The sequence below is a fragment of the Gopherus evgoodei genome, chromosome 7 (assembly GCF_007399415.2).
Source record: "Gopherus evgoodei ecotype Sinaloan lineage chromosome 7, rGopEvg1_v1.p, whole genome shotgun sequence".
In the NCBI taxonomy this organism is placed as follows: domain Eukaryota; kingdom Metazoa; phylum Chordata; order Testudines; family Testudinidae; genus Gopherus; species Gopherus evgoodei.
The window spans coordinates 103,854,326-103,873,757 of record NC_044328.1 but is presented as its reverse complement, the minus strand read 5'-3'; the positions used below and the strand labels follow the sequence as shown (position 1 = coordinate 103,873,757).

General features: G+C 37.2%; 1 protein-coding gene across 7 annotated transcripts in view; it reads right to left on the bottom strand.

Annotated features, from left to right (window-relative positions):
- Positions 1-19,432, bottom strand: part of CACNA2D3 (calcium voltage-gated channel auxiliary subunit alpha2delta 3) — an 828,400-nt gene that overhangs the window by 204,202 nt on the left and 604,766 nt on the right. For 6 of the 7 annotated variants that reach the window (XR_004001243.1, XM_030569375.1, XM_030569373.1 and 3 more), the window contains one exon: positions 103-120. The exons of the other annotated variant lie outside the window; for it this stretch is intronic. Coding sequence is in view for 5 of the 6 variants with exons in the window: in XM_030569375.1 (XP_030425235.1) it covers positions 103-120 (18 nt within the window). In the remaining variant the exon portion in view is untranslated. The remainder of the gene's footprint in view (positions 1-102; positions 121-19,432) is intronic. 7 annotated transcript variants of the gene reach the window in all.

Genomic DNA, 19,432 nt, shown 5'->3' with positions numbered 1-19,432 from the left:
ACCATTTCACTGATTGCCACTGTACCATATTCACAACACTGTGGAAACATGAAGCGCTGGTGATTTCTTTGAATGATTAAGATTTGATTGAAAGTAGTTTACCTTTTGAGCCTGAGGGAGCTGGAAAACAACAAAACAGAACAAGCAATCATTATATGTTGAATTAGTTTGAAATGTGACGGCTAGTTTATTAATAAAATCAGAAAAGTAATAAAAAGAAAACAAAGAACAACGGGAAGCAACTATAGAAATTAAATTTACAATGCCAATTAATTCCACTTTTTGTACAAACATGGGGCTACATTAACAGAAGGTTTAATATGATTTGACAGCTTCTCTGTTAGGTATCACAAGCACCATGCAATTTGTTAAAATACCACAGTGCTAGGACAAGGACCATTTTCCCAATAGATATGGTATCACACTTGAATTGTGAAGTTCCATCTTCCTGTACACAAATATAATTCATCATGAGGAAAGCTGAAGTTTTAAATTCAATCTTTCTAGTTTTATAAAGGACTGAACCTGCTCTTTATTGTTCACTTAGTATGATGAACACAAAATAAGATGGGCTAATCACACTTAAGCTGAGAATTTCAATATCCACGATATATGTAAAGAGAAAAAACAGATAAGTAATACGAAATTACTGTAAAATGATAAACATACCATGTGCTTATAAAAATGTGTGTGTGTATGGATCTATACATGACTATATAGTATGTCTATATATGTATGCATGCATAGAGACACAAATATACTGCGTGCATGTGTGTATATGTGTATCTATATCACAATGCTGTTTCCTTGTAAATTGAGGCCATGTTTAAAATGGAATGTAAAGGGTTCTAGATTAGGTAGAAATTCTCTTTGTGGACATTTAATGATTTCATTGTGGAAGTTGTGTATAAACTGAGTACCATCAGTAAAAGCCTCATACCAACAGAAACAAATATCAGGCAAAATGGCGAAGACAAGGTGTGCGTTGATGATCATTTACCCCAAATATCCCATCGTATATGCGGTGAGCAATAATTCATGTATACGGTATGAGGAGCAGTCTGTAAACTCCATTACATATTATGTACCTTGTTCATTAAAGATCAGCCACTGGGTTTTGTTGTAGCTCCAGAAAATAAACCACCCTGCTGGTGGTGCACAGGAGTCAGGAACGTAGATCATAAAGGGGTACAAAACACTACACTAACTTCCTTTTCAATCCTTTCATCTTTTTCAAACGCTAAACAGAAATTCTCATCATTGATAGTAAATCCAACCCCATGCTGAATCCACCTTCTCAGAAACATTTCTACTTCCAGTAGGAATTGCTGCTTTTATAGATATCAGGTGAGCACAGAAACATGCAGGTGAACAAAGACCAAAGCACAAAAAGACTTCAGAATCTATACTGAGTTAACAGACCCCTGTCAAGTATAATTCCCAATTCTGGACCTTAGCGTCCAAAATATGGGTACTAGCATGAATTCCCCTAAGCTTAATTACTAGCTTAGATCTGATAGGCTGCCATCAATCAGGACTTAGAGTGCCTGATAGACTCTGATCTCCCCCAAAAACCTTCCCTGGGGGTCCCAAGACCCAAATTCCTTGAGTCTCACAACAAAGGGAAATAAACCATTCCCTTCCCCCTCCCTTCTTCCTCCCAGCTCCTTCCCACCCTGGGAACACTAGGAGATCGCCTGATTCAACTTCTTGAATCACCACACCGAGAGGAGTGTTACCTTCCCCCTCACCCAGAGGCCATACAGATTCAAGCTGCGTGAATCTAACACAAAGAGAAAATTTATCCTTCCCTTCTCCTCACCAAGTCCCTTGAACCTTAACTAGCAGAAAAAAAAATCAAACAGGTCTTAAAAGCAAAACTTTTAATAAAAAAGGAAGAAAAAAGTAAAAGGTTTATCTCTGCACTTTAGATGGCAAAAAGTTACAGGGTCTTTTAACTATAAACAACAGAAAGAAACTTTCTCCAGCAGAAACACAATTTAAGCTACTTCCAGCAAGTACACATATACAAATAGAAAAAAAAAACAAATTAAAAGACTATGACCGCCTTTTCTTACTTACAATTCTGAATAGATAAGAGACTGTAGCAGGGAGATTGGCAGAAACCTGGTTGCACCTCTAGTCCCGTCCAGGACCCAGAGAGAACAAAGCCAAACCCAAAACCCACAACCCACAAACAAAGGCTTCCTTCCACGAGATTTGAAAGTATTTTGTCTTCTGATTGGTCCTCTGGTCAGGTGTTTGCAGGTCACTGTTTGTTAACCCTTTATAGGTGAAAGAGACATTAACCCTTAGCTATCTGTTTATGACAACCCCTACCAGTGCTGCAGAATTATAACAGATGACAAAAGAGCTCCCATCCAGAATTTTGCCTGCTGCTCATTCCTCACCTGTATCCTGTGCCTCCAGCGCACATGCTGGCACTAAAGAGATCTGTCACGTGACTCCTACTCCACACCTTGTATTATAAAGGCAACCACCTCTATTTTTATAAATTAATTCAAAAGACAAAACAACACCAATCTAAGAAAAGAGTAATGGATACAGGTATGAAATCTTTAACACAATGCAAAAGATGATCAAATTAGAGGATGTATGTGTACTTCTCTAAGAAAATGTTTGTATTTGAGTAACAGCTTATATAGAATGTTATGTACAACTTGCTATAGGTATCACAGATGTTTGATTAATTGTAAAATAAATTTCCATAATTAAATCCTGCTTAAACAGCCAGAATGCAAGTTAGAACTGCCTTGGGCCTTTCTGAACAGGCATCTACTTATTATTCTCTCATTTGATTAATCATTTGACTCATGGGTAGAAATGCTTCTTTTTTCACAAATTGTCTCTTTTTACAGACAAAAGGAGGATATTGAAACATGAACATCTAAATTTCTATTTCTGGTGCTGCCTTTGCTTTGCATCTGCTCTTTCTTGGTAACTATCATACTAATAAAGAGCATCATTTCTACCAGTGACTCAGACTAGTCAAACTATAATGATAGATGCACTAAACAGAGAGTTGTACCCCTAAAACACAGACCTTCGAAGCTCTAAGGTTTGTCTGAATCATTGGACATTGCCATCTTAGATATTTTCATAATCATCTGCCTTGTACATACTTCCCTCCAAAACAGTATTTGAAGGAATGACATCATATCACTGGAGAATGTTGACTAGTCACCAACAACATTATCATTTCAGAAATCCTGACTTCTGGATTAGATGAAAACTAAATAAGAAAAATCAGCATTATGCCCACTAACTAACTAATGTTCAGCAGAGATGGGCTTAAGTAAAAAAAAAACAACAAAAAACTTAGACCTGGATTCCAAGCACCTAGGAAGTTCAACTGTGTCAGATCCAGTTTGCTTTACTTAAATGAAACAGATACAATTTAATCATTTTCTTTACAGTATTTAAAGAGGTTTTTGATTAACTGATTTCAGAACTGGAATTAACACCTAAATGATCCTATTCTACCATATATGGGTTTTGCCTGTTTGGTCAAGCCTTTTGCCATACGAGACATTTATTTAGAGAGTTACATTTACATGGAAAAGAGATGAGGAATTTTCTAGTAGCAATCACCATATAAAATTGTGGACTAGACCTTGTAAACCATTACTCATACAAACAGTCCTATTTACTTCACTGGGATTATTCTCACGAGTTAAGGTATGCAGAGTCAGGCCCTATATATGTAATTCAGATGCTCAGGGTGGTTTATCAATTCCCTGTTACAGTCTTCCTGTAAATGGAGGAATATCTGTTTGCTTTGTTTATCCTCTGAAGGATTAGACATCAAAATTTGGATTAAGAATATATCAGAGTCATCAAATGAGGGTTATTTTCCATCAGACTTTGCTGGACTTTGTTACTTTTCAGCCAGAGTCACTAAATTCAGGACCAGGGCCTTTTCCTTGAAAAATCAGCCTTTGTGAAATCCAGATAAATCTTCATTCTGATGCTGGTTTGAAGCTTGGCTGTTACAAGATGCTCTGTGAGAACAATTCACATTATTCAGTTTAATAATTGTTACAAATTCCTTTCCAATACACTAAGTCTCTTTGCCTGACATTATTCTGTCTAGAAAGCCATAGGAAACAAATACTTTCCCTAACAGTAACCGTACTAGTCCACTGATCGGACCTGTTATTACAGACTCTAACAACTGCATGCCTCTGTGTAAAACCTGCTGGGTACTTCTGATTCCTGTGGTTTGCTCACACACTGCCAAAAAAGCAGTGTTTCAATAAACTACATGATCTTTTCCTTACTCTCAAACGCATATTGTAGCAGTTTCTATTCTACTTGCATCTACCGTAAATTGTTTTCTCCCAGACCCTATCTTAAAAGCAGTCTCTATTTTTATTTGTTTTCAGTGTCAGCCTTTTTTCAGGCGACACTCAAGAATAATTTTTAAGGACTTATTAATATTGTTCTCTTACTACATTCAACATATAAAAATAATCACAATACAGTTTCAAAACTTGTCATGCCTTATACCTTTCAGGCAAATTAATACATTAACAAAATATACCTTTTAGAAGCCCCTCCGCCCCGCTCCCCCCCCAACTTCATTGGGTTGGGATTCTGAAGGGCAGAAGAGAAGGAGTAGGCAGCATCTTCATTCTGCAGCATGCTTTCTTCTGAACTCTGCAGATTTTTTGTGCAAGTGTTAATGATGCTCTTTAAAGAAAGTACTTGGAGTCCATATCTGTGGAAGCCAGCGAAGGCTGATCACAATTCCTCGTAACTTCTGTAAGGAAGACTAGCCTCTCTGTGTATGTTTACACTGCAATTAAACACCTGCAGCTGGTCCATATCACCTGACACAGGTGCACAGGGTTCGGGCGACAGGGCTTTCTAATTATGGTGCAGACATTCAGGCTTGTGGTGAAGGCCAGGCTCTGGGACCATCCCTTCTTGCAGGGTCTCAAAGCCCAGGATCCAGCCCGAGCCTGAAAGTCTAGACTGCAATTAAACAGCCCCGTGAGCCCGAGTCAGCTGACATGGCCCAGCTGCAGGTGTTCAGTTGCAGCACAAACATACCCTTAGTGCTAAATGAAAAGCCTTCCTGTGTCTTGCTTGGCAGAGTAGCTGCCTCACAAGTCATGCTGCCATTGGCTGGCTGTGAAGAAGACTCAATAGAGGTAATAGTGATTGGAACAAATTCTGAAAGGTTCACCTCGTGAAGTTTCCTGGGACCCGAATGGGTATTTCCACAGGAGAGCAGAATGTGGTACTCTGTTTTTAATATTTTCTTTCAAATTCCTGAAGTACTGAATTTATAATATAAAGTTTACAATACAGAGCAATTAATGACGTGCAGGAGAACAAAATGCCTTTGGAGCCATAACATGTTTTGTCTACTTATTCTCAAATTTAATTTGTATTATTAGTCGTACTGAACACCTGTACTGCAGTAGTGCTTACAAACCCAACCAAAACAGAGCCCTATTGTGCTGGGTTCTGTATAAGCATATACTAAATGAAAGTCGCTGCTTCAAGGAGCTTACAGTCTAAAATACAAGACAGGTATATGAGACAAACAGTAAGGCCGGGTTGAGTAGTGAAGTAAAAAAAAGTCAAACATAATAGGAAGTGCAAAATTTTAGCCAATCAGGAGCAGCAATCGCAACTCATCACCACCTATTTTCTGCTCAGTCCTCATTCTCAAAGGAAATTTGCATAACTCCTTCAAAAGACAAGGCTGGGAACTTAAATTCATAACTCTGCTGGACAATAAAATACCCATGGATTTAACAGACATTGATTTCATCTCATTATAGCCATTTGCAATACACCTAACTGTGTGCGAACCCTTAATTGCCCACTTCATTGTAGGTGGTCTCCCACAGTATGTGTGAAACCCTTGTGCCAGTGGTTCTCAAACTTTTGAACTGGTGACCCCTTTCACACAGCAAGCCTCTGAGTGTGCCCGCCCCTTATAAATTAAAAACACTTTAAAATATATTTAACACCATTATAAATGCAGGAGGCAAAGCAGGGTTTGAGGTGGAAGATGACAGCTTGTGACCTCCCCCCATATGTAATAACCTTGCGACCCCCTGAGGGGTCCAAACCCTCTGTTTGAGAACCCTTGCCTTATGTGTAACAATCTATCCCACCTTGTATTTAGTTCAGACACTCTGGTTATTTTCTCCAGACCTCAAAAGCTTGTCTCCTACACCAACAATAAAAAGATATTATCTCACCTACCTAGTCTTTCTGCATTACAACAGATAGTGGTGAATTTTAGTTTTACATTTCCCAGAATAATGGAAATGCTTTCACATAGACATTTAACCACAGTAAATAGGGGAAGCTTTGAATATTTAAAAGCAAAACATGAATTTAGGCAAAACATGTAAGTGTTACAGGTGAAAGGCATTAAAATCCCCTAATCATATTTTCATGTAATTTTTTAAAAAGTTTCAAACAGCTTTTTTTAATTTTGATATGAATATTCCTTTACAATAGTTGCAACTCAAACATTATATCATTATTGCATGCAAACTCATACATCTTATTGACTGTGAAGTTGATATACTTGATTGACCAGAGACTGCAAAAAGGTGAAATTGACTAATCTATTTTCATTGTCAATGATGAGTGAAGTGCAGAGGGAGTAGTTATGCTCCCATTGACTTTGATAATGCAAGATCAGCAGAGATTGAACTAAGAGCATGGGTGATGAAAAGATAATTAGATTTTTAAGATTCTTTTAGAATTAATTATTTCAAGGTCCTGCCGGGCAACCACATGCACAAGTAATTTTCATCACAGGAATATTTCCATTGACTACTCCTGTGGGGGGGGGGGAAACTACTCTTGTGATAAAGACCTTACTAGTAATAGTTAACTTAAAAAAAAAAACTTCTTAGTTTAATCCTGACAGCAATCCTATTATTTAAAACCTTACAAAATACTTTGATGTTGGCAAAGCCAGCATACTCATTAGCCTACTACCTAACTGTGAATTAGTTTGGGAAATCATCTACTTTACTCTTGGTTTTCATATTAACAGTCTTTATAATACACCAATGATTGGCTTTTTTTTTAATGTATTACCTTTATCTAGCTTGGGTATGAAAGATTAATATTATTATTCCTCCTCTTTGCATACATCTATTGATGTTTAGATTATTGGCTTCATTGGCTAAGAATTTTCCACAAAAATTTGTTGCATGTTACTAGCTTAAACCATTTTTCTACATTTAATTACAGCCAACAGATACATTAAAATATTATAAGCCAAAATTTGTATTTGCTTTAAAATTATTAAGAAATGCCCTGTAGATTGTAACATACATTTGTTTAATTTTCCAATACTTTGTGACAAGAGAAAAATCGTAAAAAAAACCAATAGCCCCTGATTAGTTGAAACCAATACAAAACATTGGTTTGTATTCCCTTCGCTGGCTCTGCAGCTACAGATAACCAGTAATTAAGAATTTTCAAAGCTGCCTAACTGCTGCCCAGACTTATGGGGGTTTGCCTTCTATTTCTTATATTCAGTGAGCATCACTGATTGTGCTAGTGTACAAAACAATCACGCTAAAGCCAAAATCCATCAAACTACATGAAAGAAAAAAAGAAAAAAAATCAAAGTATGATTAAAAAAAATTCTGAAGAGAAATGGTTGATCTTCTAAATCATTTTACAAAGTATTGAAAACAATGGATACTACAAAGAAAATAAATTGTAAAACATTTTTCAACAAGTTCCTTTTTTGCAAGAGGTTAAACTTTCAGGATCCTACTGAATAGTATATATTCGTTTATATATGTCCATGATGCAGTAGGACCACAGTGTCGCAGGACTTAATTTTATAAAAGATAAGATAAACAAATACCTGAGAGAAAAGGAAAAAAAGTATGGAGAAAATTTAACTGTTCTTGCTTTGTCTCAGGCTGTTGTTTAACAGGAGAGTCCAGCTGAATAGAAAAAAACTGTCACTTCACAACCTTCCTGGGGTACATAAGACATAATTTTTAACAGTGGGAGTAATTAACTATTGAAACAATTTACCAAAGGTTGTGGTGCATTCTCTGTCACTGGCCATTTTAAAATCAAGATTGGATGTTTTTCTAAACGATACAGCTCAGAAATTATTTTGGGGGAAGTTCTATGGCGTGTGTTTCATAGGAGATCAGACTGGACGATTACAGTGATCTCTTCTGACCTTGGAATTAATGAATAATGACTATCACAGACATGACTCTGTGCATTAAAGAGCCCAGTGGAGTTTTCCCTTCACAGAACAATATCTATCAGGATATTCTGTATGCTTTTTCTTTGCTAGTTGCTCTCACTGCCTTTTAAATCATATTAGCATTAATTAACTTACAAACCACTAAAACAAAAAACACTCCACAAGTCTTATATTTCTTCCAATATGAAACTAGAAACACTTATTCCCATCAGTAAATAAATGAAGTATATCCTATTATAACCTATTTATGGTCCAATTTCCATAAATGGCAAAGTTGTAAACTTACATATTAAAAGGCACAAAGGGAATACTAAATTGGCCACAACCCCAATTTTAAATCTCATAACATAAATTAGGTTTGATTTTGGTGTAAATAACTGCCTTCCGCAGTTCTTGAACAAAGAAAGAGGGGTCAAGCATCACAGTAACCAAAGATTGTGTAAGGGGAGTATAAAACTACAGCAAATCATATACCTTCATTCACTCACCACTCTTCAAAGTGTAAATATCTTCACAAAAACCAAGGCAATGGAGAATATGGCCTAGTATCTTTAAAACAGTTCTGTACTATTTAACTGTGAAATATTTTTCCAGCACCACCACTTTCCTCAGTCATTGGACTCAATCAAAAACTGTAGGAGTTAGATTCCCCCCCTCCCCAATTGTGGGCACTTTTTTCACTTATGGGCAATAGCATAATCACCACCTATAAGTAAGTGGCCGGATCTAAAGGTAGGCTGAACTTTGATAATTCGAGTATCAGATATAAATTACATCCCCCAAAAGGAGATAATTTTAGGGTATAGCCATGAGTGACAAAGGTGACCACTCAGAAGAATAACTGCCTAACTGATATTTATTGCATTTTACCTGGAAATATATTTCAATTCGATGCCTGACCTGCATTTCTATAAATGATTAGGCAATGTTTGTAAGTTGTCCTTAGATGATACGAGGTGCAAAAATGTATTTTTGTCATGTTTTTAATAAACAGTAGTTTGAAAAACATGAAGCAACTTCCATAAGCCCAGACTGATGAGTCCAATAATCAAATGAGTGTATAGTCTTTATTTCCCTGAATATATCATCTATAGGAGTTGAAAGGTGAGATGGATTCCAAGATAGTGGCTTTTTCCCTCTCATTCTTTTCCAGAGTCTAAAGGCCAGACCTGCAAAAGGATGGTCAACTAAACTGATCTGGGTTAAGGGTGATGATATTCAGTGGTTCACATTATAAATGCTATGCATTTAGAAGATTGCTTTCCATTTGGATCCAATGATCCTGGCTTGGTGGACTATGACAGTATTTTTTTTTTAATGTAGTAGGGAGGCCTAATAACACACTTTAAAATTAGGGAGTGCTAGTCTGTCCATATCTTTAAGGCCAACAGGATAGACCACTTTACCCTCGGGTTCCCATCTTCTCAAATAAAAGTAGGTAACAAAAAGATCAAGCTTCTCAAGGAAACTGTGAAATTGCTTGATAGGCGACTAAGGAGAATAGTTGCAAGACAGATAATATTGGGGAGAATAACAATCTTGATCACATTCATTCTCTTCAGCAAGCTAATAACAAGATCTTTCTAGTGCATGAGGCAGTTGTTAATTTACAGAGATAATTTACAGGAAACAGAAATACTAGTGGAAGACAGCTGAATCTCTTGGTATCTAAAAATGTCTGTAACTACAGACAAAGGGCAGATGGCAATTGTTTTCTCTATTTTCTGAGGGTCTGCTCCAAAACCCGTTGTTAATTATTTTGGCATATTGATTTGTTACATAGACATTTTTCCATGTGCCATAATTACCCACAGTACATATGGAACACACTGGGCTGGTTTGGAAAAGAATAGCAGGCTATATTCTGCATATAAAGCAACTTTGTGTTCCACTTCTCCAATTTTAATATTCTGAGTAGAGAACTAACCTGATTCAACATGTCAGCAGTCCCAAAAGGAGGCTGAATTTAAAGGCATCCATGATTTTTGTTCGTCTTCTGAGTTGAAGATATGAATCCAAGGTAAGTGGTCATAATCCACTGCATCCTAATTAAAGTCCCACTTTACTTCCTGAAAGACCTTCTCATGACTGAGAGAGATTATTAAATGTTGTTGAGGATACAACCAGACAGATGGAAGTAAATTCAACAACTTTCTATATTGTCCAAACCATGATGGCTATTCACAAATCTGGCCTGATTTCTGTGAATCAGTTCACCCATGACCATATCCAGTTAGGCTGCAATGATCTGAGCCAGGATTTTTACATCAGCATTAAAGATGGAGATTGGTCTGCAGTTTTTACAATCATCAACTGGCCTTCCCTCGTTTGGGATTACAATGATTCATCAAGTAGGGAGAATTAGCAATCAAAATATGATTATACACCTAAGGCAACACAGGTGTCAGTTTTTCTGAAAAGTTTTCACAGGATTTGATACAGAATCCATCCACGCCTACCACTTTACCTGAAGTCAGTGTTTTGATTGTCTATCCTACATTCATGTATATGATTATTTTATTTTAAGTTTCTTGAGTGGACAAAATAGATAAAATCAAAGAGACTATTTGTGAGACATACTATTTTTGTTCAGACTGCTATGTTTTTGATAAAGGCTCAGAAAATTCAGACTGCATTTCTTTGGTAATATGGACATCGATCCCTGAAGAGGTTTCAGTTCTCAGATTTTTCCCCCTTTTTAATAGCCAGGCTAATGCTTTATCAGATGTGTTGACTTTCTCCTAATAAAAACTTAATGTGTTCTAATTGCATACTCTGAATTGTTCATTATAATTAAATTTATTTTTCAATTCTCAGAATGTTTCCCATAGTGTTATGACCCAAGACACAATTCTATATTTTTTCCAGCTGAGTCTGAAGTTATTGATTTGCTAATTGTTTATTCATCAGTGTTACTGATAACTCTGCTCCTTATTACTGCTTTGGGAGCATCCCATGGCAAGTGAAGGAAAATCTCAGGATGCAATTTCTATCTAATCAGTAGCATTGTTCAGCACCTGCAGTATCTTCCAGGAGAAGTCATTTCATTAAAACTCTAGATTTCATATTTTTTAGTTGTAGTACCAATGGGCTTGATCTGAAATGTCAATTGAATGAACCAATCACACTTGTACACAAGAGAAATCAAGAATAAAGTCATCTCAAATATATTGTGTGCCTGTTAGAGTTAAAGGTGTAACTTCTTTCCAAGTGGTGAAGCAGGCACCAGGTATTGGCCACATTCCTTCCTTATCTAAATGTTGGCAATCTTTTTATCTTATAGTGCAGAGAACAGCTGGATGTGGCTAATCTTGGGAAATTAGGGTTACGCTGAAGTTGCATCCTATTACCACTGTTCCTTAGGCATGTGAATTCACAGGACTTGATCCTTGATTGCAGCATTAACCTACAACATTAACTCTTAAGTGCTTTTTCAGCAGCTCTTCTAGAGCTGTAGGCCTGCAGGCCTATGATAAAGAATTATTTGACAGTGTCCTTACAGGCTTCCTTTTCAATCTGTCCTTCATTCTTCTTTTCCTTAGACAGCACTTAGGTTTCAAAACTTTTTATTTTATTGGCATCATTTAAGAAATAATTATTCTAGGGGTTCATACATTGTTCTTTAGCCATTTTCAATGTTAACTTGATTTCCTTGTGAACAACATTCTATTGTTAAATGGAAACTTCTGTCAAAGGGATTTCTACGAGTGATATCTTCCACAGCAAATTCCCGTAGTGGTTTACCCAGTCAGGACAATTTTAATTCTGATATATTTTCCACAGCTGGCACTCTTGCATTCAATTTCTCTGTAAAATAATGAATAAACTGGGCACCCATAGCAAATTCAAACATATAACTTGATTCTGGAAAAGATCTATTGCTTGGACTTGCGCAACTTCCTCATGCTATGATGTTACAAATGATTTAATACTGGTTCCAAATCCTAGAGATAAAAAGGCTTATTTGATCAACTCACTAGTTATTAGAATACATTCTAGACGTCACAGTTACATTCTACATCCTATATTTTGTTCTGTGGTTGCACAGCACCTAGCACAATGGGGTTCTGGTCCATGACTTTGGCTACTAGGTGCTACAGTAATACAAATAATTAATAATAATATTCAATTTACTTTCCTTTACAATAAACCAAGAAGTCAAGACATATGAAAGGAAAAGCTACTAAAACAACACATATCCTTTTGGATATCAGACCTCTGGAATCCAAAATCAGGCTTCCATCTGCAGGAACCATGCAGAAGGAGGAACACTAAATTTATCCAAATTATGCTCACAATTATCTGGAGACCCCCAAAAATCTGATTTCTGTCACTAGAGAGACAGGAAAATATCATTATTTTATATTCACTGTTAATGTTACATTATCAGTGTTGCAAGCGCTGTCATACTGCAGTAGAACTCAGAGTTAGAAACAGACCAGTCGATCACATACTTCATTTGGAACCGGAAGTACACAATCAGGCAGCAATGGAGTGGGTGAAAAACCCAGCAAATACAGTACAGTAGTGTGTTAAGTGTTAACTATTAAAAAAAATAAAAAGGAGAGGAGGAAAGCAGCATTTTTCTTCTGCATGGTAAAGTTTCAAAGCTGTATTACGTCAATGTTCAGTTTTAAACTTTTTAAAAAACAACCATAACGTTTTGTTCAACGTTATGAACATTTCAAAGTTATGAACAACCTCCAGTCCTGAAGTGTTCATAACTCTGAGGTTCTACTGTACCTTTAAGTAAAATTATTCAATAATAAACACCTTGGTTTCTGCATTGTAAGACCTTCACTTCGGAAGTCCAACCCTATGCAGCCAAGCATTTAAGCACATACATAACTTTAGAACTGTGCTTAAAGTCTTACTGACTTGAGGGACTTGTGTGTTTCGTGTGTTCAAATGATTTGCTGAATTGGAGCCTAGGCAAACCATTTGTTACCAAATGGTTAGCATATAAGAATGTGTTTCTCTCTGGAAAATTCATAAACAGCTGGGGTTGTGGATGCAGTTTGACTACATTATGACTAGCTTATGCTGTAAAAGTTACAAAATGTGGACTAGTAGCATTTGACACTGGACCCTTGTGTCAGAAATTTTGCTTTGGGAAGCAGAATTTCTAGCAGTAACATGAAATATGGTGGCATGCAAGGTAATCAATTGATTTAGTGACACCAGCAGAAAAGCATAAATCACACCCATTGGCTAAGTTGTTCTATTCCCTTTGAGGGTCCTGGTTCCCGAAAGTATTTAAACACAAACTAAGCATGTGCTTAAGTCCTATTTAAGTCAATAATGTTAAGTGCTGTCCTGAATAGGGATGCTTTTCTGAATTGGGGCTGTGGAGAATAAGCCATACAACAAGCAACTGCCAGCTAATGTTTCAAAGGTCCTGTTTTAAGCATGTTATACTGATTATTTTGTCATGTTTCACTATATTCTGTCCTTTTGGTCAAAGAAAATTCTAAATCGCTCCAAGTTTTCACATCTGTTTTAGGGCTGACTCACAATGATTACCAACACAATCTAAACAATCTCTTGTTAACCTCTCACAATGATGGACTTATCAAAAGTTTGCCATGTGTCATTCTGATTGTAGCATTCATTTACGTAATACAGTCCAAAAAGTATATTCCTTATTGTATCACCTGAATTTAAAAAATTGAAAGGCCTTTCTGGAAAAGAAAACAAGATGGTATGGAAGTCCGACCCTAGTATCTCTTAGAGGAGGTGAACTATGGATTCACTGGGGTACAGTATCCTGAACAATGTCAGTGTTTAAGCTAATGGGTTACTGCTGGAAATTGCAGGGACACTGTCCCGGACACATGGAAAGGCAAAATGCAAGGGATGTGGTTTAATTAGGCTGCAAATTTATTAACTCATATGGGAACAATCTGGCAATAACTCATACAGTGCAGGTCATGATTCCTTCCTTAATAGTTTCCACCTGGGGAAGGGCAGCCATCAGCCCTGAACCCCTTCACAGCTGGTCCCTAGCCTGTTGCTGGGACCCCACTCCCCATTGTTTTCTCCACACTATCAGATGTTAGGAGCCCCCATACCCTCCCCAGCTTCTTTAGGGATACCTTCCCCATAGTCAACTTCCAATTCCAGTTTTTTCAGGGAAGCAGATGCCCCACTGAATTAGTATCTGCAAAGGACACATGCCACTTGCTAAACTGTGATATCTTGAACCTTATTTCTTGACCTATTCCAAAGGGTCTCTGAGCTGCTATGGGGAAGGCGAAAAATCCTATCACATCCTAGCCAATCTGGTGGCGAGGGTAAAATTCCTTTCAAGTCCTAAAAAAGACAACTAGTTCAATGCCCACAGTAGACCAAAAACGGTAGTCCCAGCTGCCGGAAGATGGGAGCTGCTAATCTGGGTGGGAGAGGGGGCTCAAGCTGGAGAAATAGGGTTATATACCCTCTCTCAGGTGCACAGGGGCCAATGGCTTACCTAAGTTCCACCAGACTTCCCACCAGTTCAAGTGATGCCTTCCAATCCCCAACTGGCCACTCCCTCCCACCGGGGGGGGGAGGGGCTTAAAGCAGCCACTACCCTTTTTTCTGCAAGTAAAGTTAAAACCCATCCGTCCTGAGATTATAGGGGTTCGATTTTGCAGAGATACTCCAGTGTACACTAGCGGCATCAATATTTACCACAGGATATGTACAATGCAGTGTAAACTGATTATGGGGGCAAAAAATACAATAAAATCTAATACTTGAAAAATGGCTTTGATTTTCCATATGTACAAAATATGGGTTTACTTCTTCCGATGTCCAAACTATGGGGATATTTCTACATTGCTTGAATATACATGCCATGGCTCCCACTTAAGTCCATGAGAGTTTGGGTACACAAAGAAAGAAATGTCAAACTCACTGTCAGGATTTAGCACAGATTTTTTAAAGATTCTCTTTAGTCTTCCTACTTAGGATTCCACTTATTCAGTTGCTTCAAGCTTCTCTTGACAACTTACTTTTACAACATAGAAGTTTATTCTCCTCTCCCTAGACCCATGTAACTCCTATTGATATTATGGAGAGTTATGTGCATAGAGGAGGCAATAAATCCAGTCACCTGATGCTAAGATTTCAATGCAAGTATTACGAGGGTGATGATATGCCTCACCTCAGAAGAAATTTGCACATGGTTTTTGCAGGGATAAATACTAAATCTTCTTTTGTTCATATAATTGTTTTACTGGGCTACTACATATTCTGCAGTAACCAATGTATCTCAGTCAAGAATGCATTAGACTGAGAACCGATTTTTAGAACTGCATGCAAAATGTTCCTGTCAGAAGGAAACATAAAGGTTGCTATGGTGAACAGAGTCATAAAATAAATATGAAAGCCAACATTCAAATTTCTATCTTTAAAAATAATTCTCTCAAGATATGTGAGAATTAAAAGAAGAAAAGCTCTAGTAAAAAGAGACAAAAGAAAAACAAAAGGAACAAAGGTACCAAAGTAATATTTTGAAATAAAGAAAAGAAGACAACATATTTTACCACAAATTTATCTGTAATAAGCATGGCTTGCCCATTTGAAAATCTTGCACTACTCTGGAGTACATAAATGTTTTATAATGTAAATGTATTAAATAAAGTCTAAATTTTACGTATACTAATTAGGGAATAAAGGAATATTCAGGGTTTTATTTTTAAATAACAGAATCATTCCTAAAAAAGCAAAATATTGATAAATTTTAAACTGGTTAATTAAGTTACATCTGTCTGTATCTTATCTGCCCTCTGTCTTGAACTGGAACTAAAATAGCAGTAACATCAATTTAATTACATAAACCAACAGTTTTCTCTTTCTAATGAGTGCAAACTGTTTACACAAAAGATTTTATTTAAATTACCCAGAGTGATTACTTTAAATGCAGAGTTTGGTTAAAAACTACAGTTATCAATAATTAATTTTCCTTTTTAACAAGACTTATGTTAATTTTACAAATAAGCCACAAGGCTAAATATGGAAAGAAATGAGCAGATTCATTTGATGAGAATAATTCCACACAGTATGAGCAAAATTCTGTACTCCTCTGCATCAGTGTAAAACAAGACATTTGAGCAACTTTGGATTTTCACCAGTTAAATGAAAACTGCCACAGTAGCTATTCGTTATTAATGCGATAGTCCACTACTTTATATAGAATCATAAAAATGTAGGCCTGGAAGGGACCTCACAAGGTCATTTAAGTGCAGTCGCCTGAGATGAGGAAAGACCAAGTATTCCTAGACAAACACCTGTCAGGGATTGGTGTTTCTCAAATGCAGCCACTGTGGCCACCAGGGGCTTTTCATGCAGCCACAACCTCCTGGGAGGTGATTGGAAGGGGACGCAAAGCAGTGTTAACAAACATACAAAAAATCACTTTTCACAGAACAGACTTACTAGCTAGCACCAAAAAAAGCAAAAGAAACAACAAAAAAGACATGAATGTGGATGAGAACAATTCATCAACGTCCTCTTTATAAGAGCCCTTAACACATCTGAAGACTTATCAGGTTTCCTACCCCCACCCTATCCGAGTCTTCTTTCCTCAAGACTCTATAATTATCACTACTCACCTATACTCCCTGTTCTATTAGGCTCTTCCCTGTCTTACAAACGGAAGCTACATTCATGGACTGAATTTTTACTTTTATATATTTTATTGTTATCTTTATGTAGAAAATAGTAATTAGTAGGAAATTCATAACTGATATGCTACTACTAAATAAGATTTAAAAAAAAAACCCTCATCTGTTCATGTGGTATAATTACATGGTGGTGTCATGTAAAGATATTCCTGGAGGAGAAACATTGTCCAGATATACCAAAAGAAGAACAGGGGACACTTTATATGGTTTAATCAGGCCATAACTTTATTATTAGATGTCTGGAACTAGCTGTCACATAAAAATGTACAGTACAGGCAACTCCATGTTAATTCAATAAATACCCGGGGGCTGCTGCCGGTCCCTCTTCATTTTCCATCATGTCCCCAAGCCAACCCATTGCTAGATCCTTACCATCCACCCCTCAGTCATAGTGGGGTTAAGGTGGGCTATAAGAAAGGGGGGTTGGTACCCTGCTGTACTATTCATAGGAGCCCCAACCCCCCCTTCCATTTCTTTAACAAAGACCTTCTTTTAAAATCCTTTACCAAGCCATTTATCCAGTCACTGGATGCCTTCCCTGTGGAGTACCTGCACTAGTCATCCACCCCACACTTACATAACGAGTTGTGACGTATAGCCTAACCCCTTTTCCCACCTCCTGGGAGGATGGTGAAAAAAAACACTCCACCTATGCTGGTCTGGCGATGAGGGAAAACATCCTTCCTAGCCTCCCTTAAAAGGAGGAGCTAGAACTAGAACCTTTTTAAAAAAAACAGCTGTAACAAACTCTAATAATAGTCAATATTTCAATGGTGACATTTACTCCACATACATACTGAAGGTATTTGGGTTCTGTGTGGGTGGAGTGTGAGGGTGAAATCCAGTCCCACATACCTCAAGGCCAATGCATCAATTGTCTTTGTAGATTCCCCATGCTGATACCCTAACGTCTTGACTTGAATCCCCTTTTTAGCTCCTCTACACTTGTTGGGTAAACTACTGAGGATATTGGATCTGTGTAAACGTGGATCTGTAGCCACACTCTGGCCTTCAGCAAGAAGTCTCTTTCAGCAGTATAGAGGGTGAACAGACACTTCTGTATTATGGCCCAACCAGTGGACCCCTTATGTAGGTTCTCTATGGCGTGTGTGTTTCAGAGGGTTTTGCACTGGAACTCAGCACCACAGATGAATTTGAAAAGAGGAATTTGAAACTATATAAACATTATAGCAATACTGTTCAAAATACTTAAAAGGAGAGTCAGCAGCACTGTGGCTAGCAATCTAGAGTGACAATCAAAGACAGAATAATTAAGAAAAGCATGTTCAAATTTTTAGGGGTGTTACCAAGATGGGATGTTGAAAAAGAGGTTCTAAGTTTTGATGCTGGTAGCTTTCATGTTATGGAGACAATTAGTGTAATTGCATTTCAACTATAAACTACATCAAAAAAGGACGAACATGAATAAAGTATATTACAGTACATTATTGTGTTACAGTCAGAGAATGGTAACAGCTTCATGCTGTTTTATGAAGTAATAAATAAGGCTTTCTTCAAGGTTTGCTTTATTGGGGCTATCTATGGAGATCATTCAAAGACTTAGCTTGTATAGAATGAGATAGCAGTATGCTTATTGGTTGGATAGACTTTTGGGAGCATGCTTTGTATCTGAACTACTTGCCCTTCAAGGACTTCCATTTCCCTTCAGGTCACAGTTCAAGGTGTTGCAAATTGTCTGTATAACAAAGTAACAAAGTGTCTAGGAACTACCTGCTTTAGAGATTGCATCTCCTGCTACCATGTCACTAAAGCGGAGGTCTAGGGTTACATTTATGAGGATGGAGGACAGGGCACTCCCAGCAGAAAATCACCATCAGTGATGTTTGCCTTTTCTTAGTTCAGGTTTAGTATTCCTACTTTACCACTTAGGCATTTGCCTGATTCTTGGTGTTCCAATTAGGAAATTACTCTGGCAGTTAGTAGTTTCATGGTAGGTTTTTCTAATTTATCTGCTTAGGGGTTGAAATGTCTCCCTCTTTGACCACTGGTTCAGAACTAGTACTGACCCTAAAACTATCATATTGGTCCATCAAAGTGTTTCAAGCCCAGCAATTCATCCTGGTAACAGCCCCTTCAAAGCTGATCAGAATTTAAGCAGCTAATATTCCACAACCTGCTTGGGTTAGAGATTAATTATAATACATTATTTGAAAATTTTTATTCCAGCTTTGGGATACATTGATTTATATTTCTAGAAGTTAATAAGATATTGTCTGCATAAGTTGGGAGCAGGAGCAAAAAAACAGAGACACATGAGAATGATATGATTGCAAAGTCTGGAATCCTGTGACATGTCCATAGTTAGGAATGATTTCCAGTTTTCCATTATAAGATACTCAGTTTTGGTCTTAGCGAGACAATGGATCATATAAATACTACTGGCCCTTAAGTCAAATGTTTTTCTATCATGAGACAGAGCAGAATATAGCCATAGATCCCCTGATAAGTATAATTTTTAATCTCTGCTACCACTGAGGGAAGTGTTTAGAATTTATTGTTT